General features: G+C 34.2%; 2 protein-coding genes across 13 annotated transcripts in view; both read right to left on the reverse strand.

Annotated features, from left to right (window-relative positions):
* The window catches only part of NEK1 (NIMA related kinase 1), a 216,646-nt gene that overhangs the window by 113,876 nt on the left and 79,763 nt on the right, over nt 1-23,007 (reverse strand). For 6 of the 12 annotated variants that reach the window (XM_063664283.1, XM_054485166.2, XM_054485165.2 and 3 more), the window contains 4 exons: nt 5,811-5,894; nt 5,290-5,373; nt 4,757-4,834; nt 4,069-4,164 (listed from right to left, as the gene is read on the reverse strand). In XM_063664283.1, the coding sequence (XP_063520353.1) occupies nt 4,069-4,164; nt 4,757-4,834; nt 5,290-5,373; nt 5,811-5,894 (342 nt within the window). The remainder of the gene's footprint in view (nt 1-4,068; nt 4,165-4,756; nt 4,835-5,289; nt 5,374-5,810; nt 5,895-23,007) is intronic. The other 6 variants (XM_054485170.2, XM_063664282.1, XM_054485175.2 and 3 more) reach the window with 1 other exon arrangement.
* Nucleotides 9,792-16,107, reverse strand: LOC129035082 (small ribosomal subunit protein eS1-like). Its single transcript, XM_054485182.2, has one exon. It carries the CDS (start codon nt 12,197-12,199, stop codon nt 11,405-11,407), a length of 795 nt encoding a protein of 264 aa, XP_054341157.1. The 5' UTR covers nt 12,200-16,107; the 3' UTR covers nt 9,792-11,404.

Below are 23,007 nucleotides of genomic sequence, written 5' to 3' on the forward strand. Positions count from 1 at the left end.
CACCACGACTCCTAGACTTGATGAGTGACTTCAGTAAAATTTCAGGACATAAAATCATTGTACAAAAATCAGTAGTATTTCTATACTCCAATACCATTCAAGCTGAGAATGAAATCAGTAATGCAATCTCATTTACAATAGCTCACACACAAAATACTCATTACAAATACTCACACACAAAAATACTGAGGAATACATTTACCCAAGGAGGTGAAAGATCTCTACAAGGAGAACTACAAAACATTGATGAAGGAAATCATAGATGACATAAACAAATGGAAGTGCATTCAATGCTCATGGAAGGAGACTTGGTATCATTAAAATGTCCATACTGCCCGAAGTAATCTACAGAATCAATTCAATTTCTATCAAATTACCAATTTTTTTTGTAAAAAATAAAAAAACTCTAAAATTCATATAGAACCACAAAAGTTATCCTCAGAATAGCCAAAGTTATCCTGAGCAAAAAGAACAAAACTGGAGGAATCACATTACCTGACCTCGAGTTACACTACAGAGCTGTAACCAAACCAGCATGGTGCTGGCATAAAAACAGGCACATAGAACAGTGGAACAGAATAGAGAACCCAGAAATAAATCCATACATCTATAGTGAATTCATTTTTGACAAATGTTCCAGGAATATACATTTGAGAAAAGACAGTCTCTTCAATAAATGGTGCTGGGAAAACTGGATATCCATATGCAGAAGAATGAAACTAGACTCCTATCTTTTGCCATATACAAAAATCAAATCAAAATGTATTAAAGACTTAAATCTAAAGCCTCAAACTATGAAACTACTAAAACACTGGGGAAACTCTCTAGGACACTGGCCTAGGCAAAGATTTCTTGAGTAATATCCCATAAGCACAGGTAACCTAAGCAAAAATGGACAAATGGGATCACATCAAATTAAGAAGCTTCTGCACAGCAAAGGAAACTATCAACACAGTGAAGAGACAATCCACAGAATGGGAGAAAATATCTGCAAACTACCCATCTGACAAGGGATTAATAACCAGAATATATAAGGACCTCAAACCACTCAACAGGAAAAATCTAATAATACAATTTAAAATGGGCAAAAGATCTAAATAGACATTTCTAAAAAGATGACATACAAATGGCAAACAGGTATATGAAAAAGTGCTCAACATCACTGATCATCAGAGAAATACAAATCAAAATGACAATGAGATATCTCACTCCAGTCAAAACAGCTTTTATCAAAAGGACTAGCAATAACAAATGCTGGCGAGGATGTGGAGAAAAGGGAACCCTCTTACACTCGTACACCGTTGGTAGGAATGTAAACTAGTACAGCCACTATGGAGAACAGTTTGGAGGTTCCTCAAAGAACTAAAAATAGAACTACCATACAATCTACCAATCCCACTGCTAGGTATATACCCAAAAGAAAGGAAATCAGTATATCAGAGATATCCGCACTCCCATGTTTATTGCAGGACTATTCACAATAGCCAAAATCTGGAAGCAACCTAATTGTCCATCAACAGATGAGTGGATAAAGAAAACGGTGGGACATAAACACAATGGAGTACTCTTCAGCCATAAAATAGAATGAGATCCTGTCATTTGCAACAATATGAAAGGAACTGGAGTTCTATTACATTAGGTGAAATAAGCTCGGCACAGAAAGACAAATTTTCCATGTTCTCACTTATTTGTGGAAACTAACAGAATTAAAACAATTGAATTCATGGAAACGGAACATGATTGTTACCAAAAGCTGGAAAGGGTAGTGCATGAAAGTGGGAATGGTTAATGGGTATAAAAATTAGATAAAATGAATAAGATCCAGTATTTGATAGCACAACAGGGTGAATATAGTCAACAATAATTTATTGTACCTTTAAAAATAACTAAAAGAGTGTAATTGGATTGTTTGAAATGCAAAGAAAGGATAAATGCATGAGGTGATAGATACCCCATTTACCCTAATGTGATTAGTGTGTATTTAGGCCTGTATTAAAATATCTCATGTATCCCATAAATATATACATCTACCATGTACCTACAAAAATTAAAAGTAAAAAAAAAATTTTTTTTTAAGGCACAACTTACAGAAAGCAGGGGAAACAGTATAAGAAAAAGACTTCAACATTGTGCAGATCCAGGTTCAAATCTTTGTTCTGCCCTTAGTTGGAAATATTTTATATAATTATTTTATCCTTTCTATATATGCTTTGTAAAGTTGTAAGGATTAAAAAAAACAATAAATATACAGTTAATCCTTGAACAACACAGGTTTGACCAGCACAAATCCACTTACACACAATTCTTTTTTTCTGCCTCTGCCACCCGAGACAGCAAGACCAACCCTCTTACTCCTCCTTCCTCAGCCTACTCCACCTGAAGATGAGGATGAAGACCTTTATGATGATCCACTTCCATGTAAAAATAGTAAATATATTTTCTCTTCCTTATGATTTTCTTAATAACATTTTTTCTTTAGCTTTGTTCTAAGAATACAGCATATAATACACATAACATATAAAATATATGTTACTCTATGTTATTGGCAAGGCTTCCAGTCAACAGTAGGATATCAGTAGTAAAGACTATGGGGAGTCAAAAATTGTATGTGAATTTTTGACTGTGCAAGGGGCCAATGCCTCAACCCCCACGTTGTTCATGGGTCAATAGTAGAGTGGTTATAATATGCCTGGCATAAAACAAGCAATAAACTATAGGAACTGTTGTTACTATGATGTATATCACGACTATTTGCCAATGATCTAGTTGTAGGCTAAAACCCAGAAAATTAACCGAAGATTGGCAGAACAGGAAAACTCACTGGATAAGAGGATAAGCAAAAACTCAAAATGTCTGCAAATATTAGCAATATTCTGTTAGGAAAAAAACCCTTTAAAGATTGAAATGGAATTATAAACTATCTAGAAATAACCTTTATAAGAAATACAACAGATAAGTGTGAAAATGATCAAAATTTGTGTAAGAGATATAAAACAAACTATGAGTAAATGTAGAAACTTAACTTGTTCCTGTATAAAACTATTATATTGTTCTATAAAAACTATTATAACTATGTCAATTCTTCTTAACTTGTAGGTTTAATATAATACTAATCAAAATTACAATAGGATTGAAAAAAAAAGAAACAAGAATTACCCTAAAAATGTATCTGGTAAAGAAAAAGAGAGCAAATAACTAAGAATAATAAGTGTAAAAAGGAGAGTAAAGGGGAAATGAGAAAAGAATTCTATTAGAAATTAAAGCACATTGTAAATAATTACTAATACAACGAGGTACTGGCAGAAAAGACAGAGTACTAGAGCAAAGGAGAAAGCCCAAAAGAAGATATAGCTTGATACATAACTTGCTATAGATTCATTCACTGGTATATATAAGAATTTATTAAATCTTACAAGTAGCATTATAAATCAGTGGCAGAAGGATGATGTAGTCATTAAATTACCCTGGGATTTTGATAAGCTACTTGGCAATAGTAAATTAAAAATTTAAAAATGAAATAAGGGCCGGGCGCGGTGGCTCATGCCTGTAATCCTAGCACTTTGGGAGGCTGAGGCGGGCAGATCACGAGGTCAGGAGTTTGAGACCTGCCTGGCCAACATGGTGAAACCCTGTCTCTACTAAAAATACAAAAATTAGCCAGGCGTGGTGGTACACGCCTGTAGTCCCAGCTACTCGGGAGGCTGAGGCAGAAGAATCGCTTGAACCCAGGAGGTAGAGGTTGCAGTGAGCCGAGATAGTGTCACTGCACTTCAGCCTGGGTGACAGAGCAAGACTCCATCTCAAAAAAATAAATAAATAAATAAATAAAATAAATTAGTTCTGACTTCAAATCAATCTCCCAAATAACTTCCACATTGATTATTCTTAAATGCGAGAGAGACAGAGAGAGACTGAGAAAGAGAGGTAATGAGAAAGGGTGAGAGAGAGAATGAGAATGAAAAAACAGAAAAAAAAAAGCACTAGAAAATTATAATACTGATGTACTACCCAGGAAGAGCTACAAAAATGTTAATACAATCAGGATTAAGAATATGAGCTAAATCTTACATGCTCTTCCCACACTTTTTTTTCTCTCTCATAAGCTTCCTTTCTCTTTCGTTCTAGTTGTTCTTTTAGTACAGCAGCACGTGCATTTGCATGGGCCTAAAAATAAAAACAATTAACAAAATGAGTTACCAGAAAGAAGGGCATAGGGTTGTCTTTTTTTTTTTTTTTTTTTTTTTTGCCAGGTCTATGAAGATACTTACTTATTAGCCAAAAAAGAAGCGTGCCTGTGGTCTTAGAATAAAAATGTAAGCTCATTCTAAATCTCTAGCACCTAGAACCAGCCTTGACATACAGCAGGGGTTCAATAAATATTTGCTGAGTGAAAATAAAGGCAGGTATATTTGAATGTGAAAAAAATGTAAAAATTTAAAACAATTATTATACATAGACTTCATTTATCTTCATGGGGATGTATATTTGTATATTTTTTACTTTTAAGGTTACCTTTTTTTCAAGATTACTTATATGATAGTTTCATGTATTTATGCCATGGTTTTATCTATTTTCATAAACATAATACAAAAAGAGAAAAATACTATTTTTAGAAACCAAAAAGTGGAGGAGAAAGATGAAAGAAAAATTAAAGGAAGAGACTAAAGTGATATAACTATGCAAAATTTAAGAACACAATTTGCTATCTCAGCTTTCAATTTTCTCTAAGAAAACCTGTATCATTTCTAGTCTATACCTTCAGTGATTCGATTTTTTTGCGCCTCATGTCAGCCTCTTCACTTCCTTCTTGTCCTTCAGAACGATTAGCTTCTTTCTACAAAATAAGTAGATAAGAAAATCACTTAGGATAGAATTATCAAATTGAGTGCAGAGCTCTGTGAAAGATAACAATGAATAAACTAAAATCTAAAAATATAAAATGGAAATAATTTAATGCTGTTAGTTTTCTCCTAAAGCTGCAACTGAACTCTCTACCACTATCAGCGTTTAAGAACAATGGAACAAAAAGATAATGATATAAAATGCATTTTAATCCTCCCATGAATACTAGTTATATTTTCCTCTCAGAATTTCTCTGGAACAAATGGTCTTATCAATTTAAAATCACATAAATAAGATTTACTTTATGTGTAGTTTTTTGATCTTTGAACTTCCACTGTCGTCATCAGTTTTTTTTTTATTGTTGTTGTTGTTAATGGCACAGCATTTTAAATGTTAACCTACTATGATATCATTCAATTTCTTCAAAAAAATAGCTTTTCAACCTACCTTTTCACCACGAAGTTTGGCTTTAATCTGTTGGCGCTCATTGAAATTCTGTAGTCTTATTTGCCTCAGTCTTGCCAGATAAACCTACAAGGAGGCAAAAACCCCAACATAATAATGTAAAAGTAAAGCTATTGACATTTTTACTGCTAGATTTTTTTTAAATTTAAGGAACAGTGTTAATTTGAACACAAGAAATAAAAGTTCTGAAATCCGGTTAATGGAAATGTAATATTAGCTTTCAAGTGTTTAATTAAGAACAATTTATTTCTGAAAAGAAAGAAATACATTATAAAATTACAAATTTTTAATTTAATCAAAAGGAAAGAAACTGAAATCATAATATTGAATAAGTTACGGGGCAAAATTATAACACAGAATGTCAGTCAAAAATATATTAACAGGTCCCTACAGACCTACAAAATCTTCAAATAATTGTTAAGAATTTAAACCATGCAAGAAAAGAAGGCAACAAATTCAAAAATGGCTATGTGATGGAGGTAGCGAACATGCGGGAAGCATACCTCTTCCTCTTTGTTTCTTGGCTTCCCTCCTCTTGAAGAGCTGGGCCTGCCTCCATACATAGCTGCCAGGTTTTGCAGGATTCCCTGTTTATCATTTAATGTACTAAGTTTAAAGAATGACTAAGGCTACATTATTATCTTACCAAGGAATATCCAGGTGCTACTTTATTTCTTTTGGCAAATACTGACCATTTCTTGATGATAAACTGTGATAACAAACCCTGGCGTTTTCCTATGTCAACTTGAAATATATATTCAGTTAGAACAGAAGGAAGCAATTAAGCCCCAAACATAATTATTCAAAACAGAGACCAGCTATCTTTGTGTTAGTCACTTAAGAGGGGTTTTTTTGGTTTTTTTTGTTTGTTTTTTTAAAATCACTGCTTTGGAGGTTAAATCCCAAAACAAATTTTCCTCTACAAACAGCCAATCCATTTCGACATATGTCTATATATATACTAAACACATACAAAATAAAATATTTGAGATCACTTTTTCTGAATTCAACAAATGGGTTGTATATTAATTAAGAGATCTCAAACTCTGTGCACTCAGGCATGTTCAGTTACTATACAGCAAATGGTCAAACCCAATCACAAACGGACTCATTTTTGAACATAGTTTATGTATTTCTCTTCCTTCAGCATACAAGCATGCTTCAAGTTCCTCCCTTAAAAAAACTCTTTAGTCCCACTTTCCTGTCAAATGTCTTTTTATTGGCTTATTGAATGTGTATTTTTTTTATTCATCATCTCAATTTTCCTGCTTCCCAGTCATTTTTTAGCTCACTACAATCTAGTTTCTGATCCCATTATGACTCTGAAAATTTTCTAAGGTCACCAATGACTTTCTACTTCACAATTGAAATGAGCCCTTTTGAGTGATTTTTGCATTTAACATTTCCACTGGAAATTAGTTTTGACTGAATCCACTTAATTTATATATGCATTTTTTCTGTCATAACATAATACATACTCATTATAGAAAATTTATTAAAAAATAAAGAAAATGTGAATCATTTATAATTCTGCCATCTGCGAAACTTAAAATTTGAGGGTACTGTCTTCCAAATTTCCTTCTCTGTATATGTATAATACATACATGTTTATTTTTATAAAACTGGTATTTTACTAGTTATCCAGACAATATTATATCCTGAATCTCTTCCCACATCCATTTAATATTCCTTACAAACACTATTCTTCACACTTGATCTTAGCCAAAAGGCCGAGAAGCGATACAAACACTATTCTTAAGTGACTATATACTATTCATAACACTCCACTATATAAATGTTCTATAATTCACACATTTTTAAAAAGTCTCTCTTCTATTTCAGTATTTATAATGGCACTCTCTCGGGTTCTTCCAATTGTCACTATTTTTCACAGGCTCTTCTCTCCTTGGCTTGTTGCTGAATGTCAATATTTTGTAGAGTTTCATTTGCTGGCCCTCCTTCTCTTCTCATCCCCAGGCTTTAACATATGCTGCCAATTCCCAAACCTTGTAGCCCTTTTCTCTTTACAGCTTTCTGTGTATGTTAAACTGACATCTGGGCAACTCCACCCTTATGTAGCAAAGCCATCTCAATTTATAAACCTGACTTTACCCTTCTTTTTACTATATAATCTTATTCCCAATTCAGTTATTGAACATGATCAGCCACTCAAGTCAGCAAACTAGGAATTACATTTGCCTCTTACCTACTATACTCAAATATGCCAAATTACCAATTCTATCTCCTAATAATTCTATAATTTATCATTTCAGTTTCTGCCTTAGCTCAGCCTCTCTTCTTTTGACTCTTAAATTGCTAAATGAGTTTCCCAACTCATCCTACCTCTAGTCTCACATCCCACAATTCCATTCTCTACAATGCACTGACAGTAACCTTTCTCTTTCACATCAAATCCCACACAAATCCTTCAATGGTTACTATTATCTTCAGACTTTAATTCACATTCTGTTGAATGGCAGGTAAAGCCATTTGTGATCTCGCCATTTCTAGTCTCATCTCTGCCACTGCTCAGTCATAAATCCTACATTCTGGCTATGACAACTACTTGTGGTCTATAAACTGTACCATGATCTCACTCATCCTCTTAAGACGGGTAACTCTACTCATCTTCCAAAACTCAAACCAAGTATCTCACCCCAGAAGCCTCTTCAAAGCCTTCTCTAGGGAGTTAAGTGTGCTTCCTTTGACCTTCCATACCATTTCTTTATAGATACCTCTCACAGTAGCACTCATTAGAGTGCATTATAATGGTGGAAGGGCAGTATATTTTAGTTAAGAACATGAAATACAGACTCTGAAATCTGTTTTTGTCAACATCACATAAACACTGCTGATCTTAAACAAAACTGCTTAAACTTTTTGTTAAGTCTAGGCATAAAAACATCTAGTTCTTGGGCGTACCAGAGCAAAAAAGTATTACTGTAAGAGCATGCCCTGCCTTTTTTCTTTTGCAGCATGACAAAGGGCCTTTACTCAATCAGTTTCCTTCCCTCTTCAAGAAGGTCCTTGCAATAGCTTATCAGTATTTGAGCTTTTGAGATATATATAGGTCAAAGAGTTGGGGAGATGAAGGAAAATAAGAAATAAGCAGCGCTGGGCAAAGATGTGAGATAAATCCCAAAAAAGATATATGGGAGTATCTACAAAGTTAAGGGGAGTGGGTGGTAGTGAATTGAGTATTGCTATAGACAATAACTTCCTTGAATCATGATATTTGAGAAATACAAGAATCTGAGTTACCCTGAAGTTTTAAAACCTTTTTAGTTCGAAATATTATAGATACACAGAAAGGTGAAAAGAATATACAGGGAGGTCCTGTGCGCCCCTTCACCCAGCCTTTCCCAAATTTCTCATCTTGCATAACTACATTACACCATCAAAACCAGGAAACTGACACTGATTCAAATTATAGATATAATCTTTTATTTGTGCCGTGCATCTACACAATTTTGTCACTCATGTCATCTTATGTTAATTCCACCCTAATCAAGATGCTTAGCTGTATTATTACTGGAACACTTCATAGCCACATTCACTACCTGCATCCCTAACCCATCAACCACTAAACTGTTCTCCATCTTGATAATTATGTCATAATTTCTATATAGACTCACACAATATGTGTCCTTTTGAGACTGAGTGTTTTCACTCAATATAATTAAATTTGGTACATCTATGGTATTGCAATGCATCGATAGTTCATTCCTCTTCACTGCAAAGCAGTATTCCATGGGGTGGATATAGTGTTATGATACAGTCTTTTCATTCATTCACCCATTAAAGGGCATTTGGGTAGTTTTAAGTTTTTTTGCTATTACAAATAAAGTTTCTATGAATATTCATGAATGAGTTTCTAAGTGATAACAAGTTTTCTTTTCTCTGGAACACATGCACAAGAATGAAATCGCTGGTTCTTGGTATGAAGTCCATTTTTAGTTTAAAAAGGAATTGTGAAACTATTTTGCACAATGGCTGTATCATTTTACATTCCAAACAACAATGTGTAGGTGACCAGTTTCCTCAAAACTTCATCAGCATTCGGTTTTATCACTATTTTTTTATTATAGCCATTTTGATAGGTGTGAAGTGATAATAACATCATTGTGGTTTAAGTTTGCATTTTCCAAATGATTTGGGTATCTCTTCATGTGTTACCTGCCATATGTATATCCTCTTTGGTGAAATGTTTTGTATAAATTTTCCTCATTTTCTAACTGGATCTTTTATGTTTAATGTTGAGTTTTGATACTTCTTTATATGTTCTAAATATAAGCCCTTTGTTGGATAAGTGCTGTACAAACATTTCTCTCAATCTGTAATTTGTATTTTCTTTTTCTTAACAGGGTCTTTTCAGAGCCAAATTTTTAAATTTGGACAAAGCCTGGTTTATCAGCTTTTCCTTTTTTGGATTATACTCTTGGTGTCAAGTCTAATAACTCTTTGCCTAGTACTAGGTCCCAAAATTTTCTTTTCTTTTTATTAGAAGTTTCGCAGCTTCATATGAAAGCCCATGATCTGTTTTGAGGTAATTATTTTATATTGTTTGAGGTTTAGGTCAAGGTTGATAGAGCTTATGGATGTCCAATTCCTCCCACAATAATACTGAAAAGGTTACTCCTACTCCACTGAATTGCTTTTATGTATTTGTCAAGAATCAGTTAGGCATATATATTTGTGTGCATCTATTCTGGGACTCTCCATAGTGTTCCATTGATCTATGTGTCTATCCCTTTGCCACTACTACACTGTTTTGATTACTGTAGCTATATGTTAGCCTCAACATCAGGAAGAGTTATTCTTCCCAAGTTGTTCTTCTTCAAAATTGTTTTAGTTACTTTAAGGTCCTTCTCTTTCCATATAAATTTTAAAATAACCCTGTCTATATTAAAAAATATTTTCTGAGATTTTAGTAAGAATTGTATTATCTCTCCAATTTAACAAGAATTGCCCTTTTTACTATTGTGAGTCTTCTGATTCATAAACAATGTATCTCTCCAAGTATTTAGGACTTCTTAGATTTTTTTCATCAGCATTTTGTCATTTAATTGCATTTCATATTGCATATGTTTTGTTAGCATTCTTTTTCACATTCTTTGGAACAACTGTAAATGGCATTACATTTTTTGTATCAGTTTCCACTTGCTCATTGTCAAATAAATTCAATTGATTTTTGTGTACTGATCTTGTATCCTGCAACTATAATGAATTCACTTTTTAGTTTCAGGAGTATTTTTGTAGAGTTCTGGGGATTTCCCATGCAGATAATCATATCAACTTGAAATAGCAACAACTTTATTTCATCTTTTCAATTCTGTATGCCTCTTCTTGCTTTATTGCAGTAACTACAACTTATAGTACAATGTCAAATATGAGTGGTAAAAGTTACATGCTTGCCTTTTCTCTAATTGTAGAGGGAAATCATTCAGTCTTCCACCTGTATAATATTAGATGCAGGGTTTTTGCAGATGCCTATTGTGAGGTTGAGAACATTCCCCTGTATTTCTAGTGTGCTGACAGTTATTATTTTTTTAAATCATGAATGGGTGCTGATTTTTTTCAAAAGATTTTCTGTATCAATTGATGTAATCACATGAATTTCCTTCTTTAGCCTGTTGATATGGTGAATCACATTGATTTTTTAATACTGTAAAATACTTGTATATCTAGACTAAATTCCACTTGGTTGGGGCTGGATATAATTTACTAAAATTTTATTGAGGATTTTTGTATTTAATTTCATCAAAGATGCTGGTCTGTAGTTTGCTTTTCTGTGCTGTCTTTGGTTATGGTATTAGGGTAATACAGTCTCAAAATGAGTTGATTAGTATTCACTCCACTATTACTTCTGGGAACAAATTGTAGTGTTGTATCGAATTGGTGTTAATTCTTTGAATGTTTGGTAAAATTTTCCAGTGAAACCATCTAGGCCCAGAGATTTTCAATAGCTTTTGAATCACGAATTCAACTTTTAAAACAGTTATAGGACAATTTAAGATATCTGTTTCAACTTGGCTAAGTTTTTTTTTGTTTTTTCACAAATAGCACTTTTTATTTGCCACTATTTGAAGTCTGAACTTTAAACAGATTCTTGGACTGGTGGTTCATATCCATCAGCTCGTTCAACTTTAGCACCTGTCTCGTACCCAGTGGCTTTTCCAGAACTACTGCCTTCACCATGAAGCTCCATGAGCTTTCCCAATTCAAACTTGGGCTTCTTCAGCATTTTTACATTCCTAACGAAGACATCATGGAGAGGATAAATAGATTGGCAAGCCTTTTCTATGTCTTTTCCAGTGCTGTCTGGAATCAATTTATTGACCACTTCTTTCAAGTCATTGGTCTGCACCTCTCGGGTCATGATTTCCATCATCTTCTTCCGGATTTGGCAGACCTGTTGGTGCTGAGCATAAGAGGTCTTCCGTATCTGATCGTTGCGTTTTTTAGTAAAACCAACACAGAACAGACGAAGCAAATAACCATCGGTAGTCTTGACATCAACATGAGCTTCAATCATTGTCTGCCATTTTTTGACCATGGAACACATTTTGTCACGGGTAAGATCCATGCCATAGAAGTTAGTCAGGCAGTTTTTATCCTGAACATCTTCAGTAATCAGCTTGAATTTTCTAAATGCAACTTCACCATTCTGCAAATCAGCAAGACTCACTTCAAATACACGACCCCTGAGACCATCAGATGCAATTTTGGTTCCTTGGGTCCTGGTGGCGAGCGTCTTTCCAATATTTCTTATATTGAACATAGCGAGTGCTTTCACATCATACCAATCTTTCTTAGAAAATGGATCAACCACTTTCTTCTTGGCTCCCTTTTTGCCGCCTTTCGTAAGGTGCTTGTTCTTGCCAACCGCCATGGTGCTGGTCAGAGAGCCAAAAGGGCAACTTGGCTAAGTTTTGGTAGTTTACGATTTTTATAGGATTGGTTCATCTCTTCTAAGTTGTTGAATTTGTGAATGTAAAGTTGAATTTATCCTTTTAATTGTTACAAGATCTATAATTATACCCATTTTTTTCTGATATTGGTGATTTGCATCTTTATCTTTGTCAATTTTGCTAGAGACTTATCAAATTCACTTTTATGTTTCTAAGAGTCAGTTTTTTGTTTCATTACATTATAGTATTACTGGTCTCAATTTTATCAATATCTGTTCTTAATTACTTTATTCTGCTTGATTTGGGAATACTTTGCTCTTTTTTTTTTCCTAGTATTTTGAGTTAGGAATTTACAGTGATTTGAGACATTTCTTCTTTTCTACTGTCTGCATTTAGTGCTATAAATTTCCCTCACAGAAGTGCTTCAGCTCTATCTCACAAATTTTTGTGCGTTGTGTGTCTATTTCCATTCTGTTCTACGTACATCTAAATTTCCTTTCAGATTTCCTCTTTGACCCATGGTTTATTTAAAAGTGTGTTAATTTTTAAATGTTTGGAGATTTTCCTGTCACCTTCCTGCTACTGATTTCTAGTTTAATTCCACTGTTCTCTATATTTGTAAAGGTTTTATAATTCAGTATATTATCTTGATGAATTTTTGATGGGTGCTTAAAATGTGTATTTTGCTATTGTGGGGTGGAATATTCTGTAAGTGCAAATTAGATCTTGGTGGTTAGTGATGGTGTTTAGCTATTCTATATCCTTGCTGATTATCTGTCTAGTAGTTCTATCAATTGCTGAGAGCAGGATGTTCAAGTCTCAACTGTAATTGTGAACCTGTTTATTTCTTCTTTCAGCTCTGTTAGTTTCTGCTCTCTATATTTTAAAGTATGGTTATTTGGTGTATATATATTTAGGATTGCAATAACTTCTTAGTGCATGATTCTTTTGTTACTATGTCTCTTTTTATCTCTTTGTCCTTAGTAACTTAATTTTGCTCTATTACAAACAAATTCTTTTAGTTTCCTGCATTTGAGAATGTCTTTATTTCCACTTCATTCCAAAAGGACAGTTTTGGTCAGATATAGAATTAAAGATTGATAGTACTTTTTCTTCTTTCAGCACCTGAAAAATGTTGTACCACTTCCTTCTAAACTCCATGGTTTCAGATGAGAAACCTGCTGTTATTCAAATTGGTGTACTTTCATATGGAATGTGTCATTTCTCTCTCCCATTTTTCAGATTTGTCTTTTTAAAAACATTTCTTAGTGTGGATTCGAGTTTATCTTATTGTACGGTTTGCTCAGCTTCTTAAATCTATAGGTGAGAAATTTTCAGTCATTATTTCTTCAAATATATTTTTCAGTCACATACTTTCTCCTGTCCTTTAAGCTTTGAAGATACAATGTTAAATTTTTGTATTGTCCTATAAATTCTTGAGACTGAAATTTTTACTCTCTGTTGTTCAGATAGAGAACTGAACTGGTATGTCTTCAAGTTCACTGATTCTATCTTCTGTCATCATCTCCACTGTACTACTCAGTCTTATCTGTGAATCTTAATTTTGATTATTGTGTTTTTCAGTTCTATAATTTCCATTTAATTCTTCCTTAAAACTTCTATTTGTTTGCTGAGGTTTTCCCTTTTTATCATTTTAAGATAATTTAAGATAATTGATTGTTGAAGCATTTCTATCACAGCAACTTTAAAACCCTTGTCAGGTAATTCCTACATCTGATTCATCTTGATATGAATGTCAAATCAATGTCATTTCTCACACAAATTGTGTTTTTGCTGCATTCAGCTTGGTTTGACAAGTTATTATGTTAGAAGACTCACAGTCCTGCTTAATCTATTTTATGCAGGAAGTAGCCTGTCAAAGTTTAGCAATCGGCTTCTAGCCTACTTTTGTGGGCTTTAGTTCCAATTGCAGTTCGGTTTTCTGAAAACTTGTGATACTCTGCTGGTCTGCTTCATTCTTCTGGTGCTTCCAGAGCTCCTGTTCAATCACTGCTGCTGCTGTCTTGTGAGAATGGAAGTTGCTTCTCTGGGCTACCGGCTGTTGCTGGGAGACTTCCATGGTGGAGGTACCATGAACAAGTTGTGGAGTGGGGCTGGGATAGCCTGAGGCTTCACCACTGTCCTGAGCTTGAATCACTCATCAGGTCCCTGGTGTCAGGAAAATGTTGAGGTTCCCTATCTTTGTTGGGATTCCCCTTTTCCAGTCCTTTAATGAGTAAGAGCAGGCTTTTCTTGTTTAATATTGTTTTTTGTCTATAGTGATTCTGGGTTGCAGGCCTCTCTCATACCCAGTCCAAGATATATGGGAGACAGAAAACCCAGAGAACCCCAGTGTTATTTCTCAAGTCCCGAGGTCTCTAGCCAGCTCACCTTCTTTCTGGCATTTATAATCCAATTATAATTGTATGCTAAATAATTTCCAGGGTATTTAGTTATATTTAGAGGGAAGGAACAGGGAAAAGTGAGTCTATGCCATTCTTTTTGGACCTGGGCAGAAACTACTTTTTGATAGCTAGGGTTTTTACACAGCAACATACTCTATAACATGACTAGCACATCAAAGTTTGACAGAGTTACACAGGATTGTTGGAAAGACTAAGAGATTGTTACGTTGAACTGTGCCCCTCATAAATTCATATGTTGAGGTCTCAACCCCTAGTACCTCAGAATTAACCTTATTTAGAGATGGGATGTTTGACAAGTTAAAATGAGGTCATCAGAATAGGTCCTAATTCAGTAGGACTGGTGTCCCTATAAAAAGGGAAAATTTGAAGACAGACTCACAGACAGCAAGAACACGACATGAAGATGAAGGCAGAGATCAGGATGCTGATAATATACACCAAGGAAGGTCAAAAATTGCCATCCAATAACCAAAAGGTAGGAAGGAGGCATGCAACAGATTCTCCCTCAAAGCCCCCAGAAGGAAACAACCCTGCTGACACACTGATCTTGGACTTCTTGCCCTGAAAACTTTGAGATAATAAATTTGTGTTGTTGATGCCACTTAGTTTGTAGTCTTTTGTTACAGCAGCCTTAGCAGACTAATATAGAGGTAATGCATATAAATTGCTTAACACGATGCCTGGCATAATAAGCTTTCAATAAATAGTTATTATTACTTAATTGTTGGTTTGCTTGTCTATCTCCTTTACTGCTTATATTTTCCTGCTAGCATGAAACCTAACATATTACAGTCATTAATGTCTGTATAAAATTAAATCAATGAAAGAATGAATGAAAAGTTATAACAGTTAACTGCACATTTTGTAAGGTAGGTTTTCCATTAGTATAAATAAACACAGTATGATTTAAGATGAGTTAATAAGAAAGTAATATTTCTCAAGGGAAATAATGCTGTTTCATCATTTTTGTAAAATTCAGAGGTTCTTCTGTTAAGTTATTCGACAGAAGATAACCAAGAAAAACTCTTGCACATGTGTACCAGGATATATCTACAAGAACGTTCAAAGATGAACTAGAACCAACCTAAATAATTACTGTCAGGAGAATAATTGTGGTACAGTCACACAATGGAATATCATACAGCAATACTTGACAATATGAATGAATCTTAGAAAAATGTTGAATGGGCCGGGCACAGTGGCTCACTTGAGGTCAGGAGTTTGGGGCCAGCCTGACCAACATGGTGAAACCCTGTTTCTACTAAAAATACAAAATTAGCCAAGTGTGGTGGCGCATGCCTGTAATCCCAGCTACTTGGGAGGCTAAGGCAGGAGAATTGCTTGAACCCGGGAGGCGGAGGTTGCAGTGAGCCAAGATCGTGCCATGGCACTCCAGCCTGGGCAACAAGAGCGAAATTCCATCTCAAAAAAAAAAAAAAAATGTTGAATGAAAAATCTCTCAGTCTATATACAGTAAAATTTTTATAATACTCAAAAATCAAACAGAACAAGGTACTGTTTAATCACACATATGTGTGAGAGAAAGAGTATTTTAAGAAATCTACAGGAATGATAAATTCAAAATTCAGGATAATGGCTACCTGCAGGGAAAGGCGGAGAAAAAAGATGAAATAGGGGTTGGAAAACTATGGTCCATGGTCCAAATCCAGCCCATCACTTGTTTTTGTATGGTCCAAAAGCTAAGAATGGTGTTCAAATTCTTAATGGTATGGAAAAATGAAAAGAAGGATATTTCATAACACATGAAAGTTATGGGAAATTCTAATTTTAGTGTCCATAAACAGTTTACTGGAACATATTCATGCTTACTGATTTACACACTGTCTACAGCTGCTTTTGTGCCATAATGCAAAGTTGAGTAGCTATGATAGAGACCTTATGGCCAAGCAAAGCCATGAATGCTTACTATCTGGCCCTTTACAGAAAAATGCTTGCCAATCTTTGAGTTAGGGAAGAGTACACAGGCTACTTATTAGTGTTCAATGTTCTGGGTATAGTATTTTGCTTTTTAATTTACACACATATTACACATATTGTTTTCCATGTACCAAACATTATTATTATTTTTTTTTATTTTGTTGAGAAAGAGTCTTGCTCTGTCGCCCAGGCTGGAGTGCAGTGGTGCAATCTTGGCTCACTGCAACCTCCACCTCCCGGGTTAAAGTGATTCTCCTGCCTCAACCTCCCAAGTAGCTAGAATTACAGGAACACACCACCATGCCCAGCTAATTTTTTTATTTTTAGTAGAGACGGGGTTTTATCATGTTTGGCCAGGCTGGTCTCGAACTCCTGACCTCAGGTGATCTGCCTGCCTCAGCCTCCCAAAGTGCTGGGATTACAGGCATGAGCCACCGCACCCAGCCCAAACGTTATTTTAGAATAATAAAGGAATATTTTTAAAGAAGATCTGAAAAAAATAATCTTTTCAAAATAAACTTAGTGTTGAATAACTAATTTACTATACAGGATAATCTATAGCAAAGATCAGCAAACTATTATCAACAAGTCAAATCTAGTCTGCTGTCTTATTTCCAAAATCAAGCTTTACTAGAGCACAGCCACACTCATTTGTTTAGCATTTTACTACTATGGCAGAGTTGAACAGTTGTACAAAACACCATATGGTTTAAAGCTTAAAATATTTACTCTCTGGCCTTTTACAGGAAAATATTTGCCTGCCCCTGCTTTGCAATGCTGCCTTATCTACAAGTTTTACCTAAACTAAAGCAAACAGTAATATGCCATTTAAAAAGGAACAAACAACATAGTCAAACAGCTAAAAGCATAATCTTGAGAGTCAGACATTCTGGGTTTGCACCCTGTTTCTGGGCATTACTACGTGATCTTGGGCAAAGTACTAGTAACTCTGGGCCAGTTTTAAAACCAGTAACACTGGAATAAAAATCCCACTACAAAGAATTACTATCAGGAGTAGATTTTCAGTCATTTTAATTAATTTTATTAATAAGGTTCAGAGCAAACCCACCTTCCCTCTGACACACACATACACACAAAACCACCACCAACAAAAAAACATGTGACTTGAAGTCTTCTTGATAGAGTTTCCCTAAATCGCATTTTTTTTTAAAAGTTTCAGTTACCTATACAAGGAAAATTTTAAATTCATCAAAAAGCATGAGACCAGTCACAGTGGGTCATGCATGTAGTCCAGTATTTTGGTAGACTGACATGGGAGGATAACTTGAAGCTAGGAGTTTGAGGCCAGCTTGGGCAACACAGCAAGACCTAACTCTACAAAAAGATTAAAAAATTAGCCATGCATGATGGCAAGCACCTATAGACCCAGCTACTCAGGAGGCTGAGGTGGGAGGATCACTTGAGCCTAAGAGTGTGAGGCTGCAGTAAGCTACAGATTTGCAACACTGCAATTTAACCTGGGTGACAGAGGGAAACCCCGTCTCTAAAAAAAAATAAAAATAAAAGTAAATAAAAGCACATAAAATTATTTTGAAACACATGATTTCTTTAAACTATAATTCAACCTAAAAACTATTTACATTTTCCCATAGAAACCTGTTTTAATTCACTGTGGTTTCCCAAAGCAGTTAATAAAATATACTGTTTAAATAACTTGACTATAGCAGGTTGCTAATTCCAGAGGGTTAATACTTCAGACTCAGAATTTAATCATAATGTTCAGGCTTATTTGATATTTTAAAATATCAGAAAACACATATTGGGTTTAAGACCTGAATCTGTTAGAAACTCTTTAAAAACTTTACAAATCTGTGGGAGAAAAACAAAAAGTCTAACATTTCATGTCATCAGAGAACCAGAAGAAAAGAAAGAGCGCACTGTTGAAAAAATATTTGAAGAAATAATGGCTTAAAACATGACAAGTTTGGTGTAATCCATAACCTTGTAAATTCAAGAAACTAGCAAACCATAAATAGAATAAACCCCCAAAAATCCATTTCCAGAGACAACTTAAGCATACTGCTGAATACTAAAGACAAACAAAAAATACTGAAAGCGTCCAGAGGAAAACAAAAGATTAACTACAAGAGAAAAAGCATTTGAACATTCAGGTGAGAATTTCTCACTGAAAACTATGGAGGATAGAAACCCAGAAAGTAACATTTTTACGTGAGAAAAGAAATATGCTGTCAACCAAGAATATTACATCCTGTGAAAACATGGTTCAGATATGAAGATGAAATAGACATTCTCAAATAAAGTAAAGAAATCTACAGTCAGCAGACCTGATCTCAAAAAGCTGCTACAGGAATTTCTTTAGGGAAAGGGAAAAAAGAAGAAAACTTGAAACATTAGGAATGAAGGAAAAGTAATAGAAATAAATATTTGTATAAATATAACAAAGTATTCCTTTTCTCTTAGAGTTATTTAACATGTTTGACAGTTAAAAGAAAAGGTATAACATTTCCTGGTGTTATTTTAATGTGTGCTAATGTAATACAAGACAACTATACCATAAAGGGGAGAGGGTAAAGCTACTATGTTGGAAAGATTTCTATGTTCCAACTGAAATAGTACAATATTGTTTATAAACAGATTGTAAAAAGTAAAGTATGTATTTTTAACCCCTAGAGCAACCACAAAGAAGTTATACAAAAGAAAAATAATAGTCAAAATCACAACAGATTAATTAAAATGGAATATTAAAAAGTGTTCAAATAATCTAAATGCAGCAGGGAAATGGAAAGAGAGAAACAAAATCATAGGGTATAAACACAAAACAAATAATAGAATGTGAGACGTAGATCCTAACATATCAATAATTATATTAAACGTCTTTAAGTATAATAATGTAATTACTTAAACACACCAATGAAAAGATAGGAATTGTTAGACTACATTTTTAAGAAACACATAAAAAAACTATAAATTCACTATAAAAAACCCACCTCAAACAATCATTCAGGTAAATTGAAAGTAAAAGGGAACAAGATATACCACACAAACAGTACATGACAGAAGCTGGAATGGGTATATTGCTATAAAAAAAATTATCTTCAAACCAAAAAATTACCAAGGATATGCCTTACTGACTATAAGATGGCCTCCATGATGCCCAGCTCTTAATGTTTATAATCTTGTAAAATCCCCTCCTAAGAGTGTGGGGAGGACCTGTGATTTCCTTTTAACCAACAGACTATGACAAAGGTAATGGATGTCACTCCTGTAATTGTCACATTATATACCATTCTGCCCTTGCTAGCATACACCCTCCACAGGTTGCCCTTGCTTGATAAAGCAAGCAGACATGTTGAAGAGGCCCATGTGTCAAGAAATGTCTCTACAAATGCAGGTGGCCGCTAGGAACTGAGAGAGACCTCAAGTCAACAGCCAGCAAGCAGCTGGGGCCCTTGTTCATTAAGCCACGAGGAAATAAATTCTCTCACTAACATGAAAGAGCTTGGAAATAAATTTTTCCTCAAATGAGCTTCTAGATAAGAATGCATACTGGCTGACCATATTACAGTCTTGTGAGACTCTAAGTAGAGGATATAGCTAAGCTGTGCCCAGACTCCTAATCCACAGAAACTGTGAGATAAACTGCTAAATTGTGGTAACTTGCTACACTGCAAAAGAAAACAAAGAAAGAAAAAACTGACAGAACTAAAAGGAGAAACAGACCAATCCACAATTATATTTGAAGACTTCCTTAGTATCAAATAGAATGTAGACAGGCTATCAGTATGGATCAAGAAGAATAAAACATCCACCAACTGGATCTAATAAAAGTAATATTCCACCCAACAATAGCAGAAAACCATTCCATTCAAGTACATGTGGAACATTCACTATGACAGATCATACACTAGATCAAAGTACAAACCCTAACAAATGTAAAAGGACTAACTGAAATCCTACGAAGTATGTCCTATGACCAAAATGAAATAAAATCAGAAAACAACAACAGAGATAATAAGAAAATTTTCAAACACTTGGAAATTAAACAGAATACTTTTACGTAATCCATGGGCCAAAGATGATATCTCAAGAAAAATTAGAATATATTTTGAACTGAATGAGAATGAAAACACAACATAGAAAATTTGTAGAATATGGCTACAGCAACACTTAGAGGGAAATTTATAAAATGCAATACCACTATCAGAAAAGAAGAAAGGTCTCAACTCAATGTTTTAAGTTGCTACCTCAAAAAACAAGACATCACAAATTGCATGCTTATATCAAAATATCACATTTACCCCATAGATATGTATAACTATTATGTATCCATAAAAATTTAAAAACAAAAAAAAAGAGCAAAATAGAAATCAAGGAAGACAACATTGTGAATGTACTTAATGACACTGAACTGTATACTTTAAAATGATTAGGGGAGTACAGTTTATGTTATGTGTATTTTATTATAATAAATGTCTTCTTCCTGGATCATAAATCTAAAGGTGGAAATGAAAACTATAAAACCTTTAGAAGAAAAAGTAAAAAATCTTTATGATTGTTGGATAAGCTGAGCTCTTAGACATAACAAGAAAAGCATGATCCAAACAAAAAAATTGACAAACTGGACTTCATCAAACTTAAAACCTCATCCTCTGCAAAAGATTCTGTTAAGGGAATGAAAAGCTAAGTTTCAGACTAGGAGAAAGTATTGGCAAATCATTTATCCAATATAAGACTTGTATTCAGAACATATAATAGAACTTTCCAAGCTAAAGAATAAGAAAACATACAATTAAAATGGACAAAGACCTTTCTCTAAAAGGATATAAGGATGGCAAATATGAAAAGACATTCAACATCATTAACATTTAGAGAAATCCAAATTCAGCCACAGTGACATATCCCTATACATGGTTTAGATGGCTAAAATAACACTGACAACAAATGCTGATGAGGATGCAGACCAACTGGAATTCGAGTACAATGCTGATGGGAATGCAAAATGTTTGAAACACTTTTGGAAAAAAAAAGTTTTTAAAAAATCAAGTTAAATGTACACTTACAATATGACCCAGCAAACCCACTCCTGGGTATTTATCCTATGGAAATAAATACTTGACCTCACACAAAAAAACAGTAAATAAATGATCAAAACAGCTCTATTCATAATTACCAAAAACTGGAAACATCTCAAATGTCCCACAACTGGCAAATGGATAAACAAACTGTTGTACATCCATTCAGTGGAGTACTACTCAGCAGCAAAATGAAACAAGCTATTTATACATGCAACAACTTGCATGACTATCATTACGGTGCAGGAAAGAAACCAATCACAAAAGGTTACAACATACCATTACGTGTACAGACAGTTTCCCACTTATGATAGTTCGACTTACGCTTTTTCAACTTTACAATGGTGTGAAAGTGACAAGCATTCAGTAGAAAATGTACCTTAAGTACCCATACAACCATTCTGTTTTCCACTTTCAGTACAGTATTCAATAAATTATATGAGATATTGAATACTTTATTATAAAATAGACTTTGTGTTAAATGATTGTGCCCAACTGTGGGCTAATGTAAGTGTTTTTAGCATGTTTAAGGTAGGCCAGGCTAAGCCATGTTTTGTAGGTTAAGTGCAATAAATACATTTTTGACTAAATATTTTCAATTTACAATAGTTTATCAAAATGTAACCCCATAATAAGTCAAGGAACATCCGTATGTATACATACATACAATTTACAAGACACTCTGGAAAAAACAAAATGGTTGCCAAGGTGTTGGGGGTAGAAGGAGAGAGTGTGACTACAGAAAGGTAACATAAGAGTTAGCGGGGTGATGGAATTGTTCTGTAACTTGATTGTGGTGCTGGTTGCATGAATTTATACATGTGTTAAAATTCCTGGAAAAAAGTCTATATTACTATATGATCATTTGAAAATAAAATGTTCAAGAAATGAGGTGCCAGTGCACCACCTGGGAAACAACATCCAGAAGGCAACTAGATAAACAGGACGGAAGTTAGGAGAGTAGTCTGAGTTACTGATACAGATTTTCAAGTCATCTGGTAGAATTATCAGTGAGATCACTACAGGATATTATTTATAGTGAGAAAATATCAGGGACAGAGCCACAGAGAATATTGGCATTTAAAGACTGAGAAGAAAATAATTCTATAGAAGGCATTAAGAAATTGTAGCCAGAGAAATAAAGGGTAAATCAAGAGAATATGGTATCATGGAAGAAGGAAATTTTGAAGTAGTAGTTCATGATCAAATGACACAGAGAGGCAGAGTAAGATGAGGATTAAAAATAGTCTATTTGGCAAGATGGATAGTAGTGACATCTTTGATATGATGATAAACTATTAACAATAAATTGAAAACCAAATAGTAGATAAGAAAGGAGAGACAGCAGGTGTTTCATTCATTTGAAGAGTC

The sequence above is a fragment of the Pongo pygmaeus genome, chromosome 3 (genome assembly GCF_028885625.2).
Source record: "Pongo pygmaeus isolate AG05252 chromosome 3, NHGRI_mPonPyg2-v2.0_pri, whole genome shotgun sequence".
NCBI lineage: Eukaryota > Metazoa > Chordata > Mammalia > Primates > Hominidae > Pongo > Pongo pygmaeus.

Excerpts from the sequence above, each read along its gene's own strand:
- LOC129035082 (XM_054485182.2), bottom strand. The coding sequence starts at position 12,199 with ATGGCGGTTGGCAAGAACAAGCACCTTACGAAAGGCGGCAAAAAGGGA.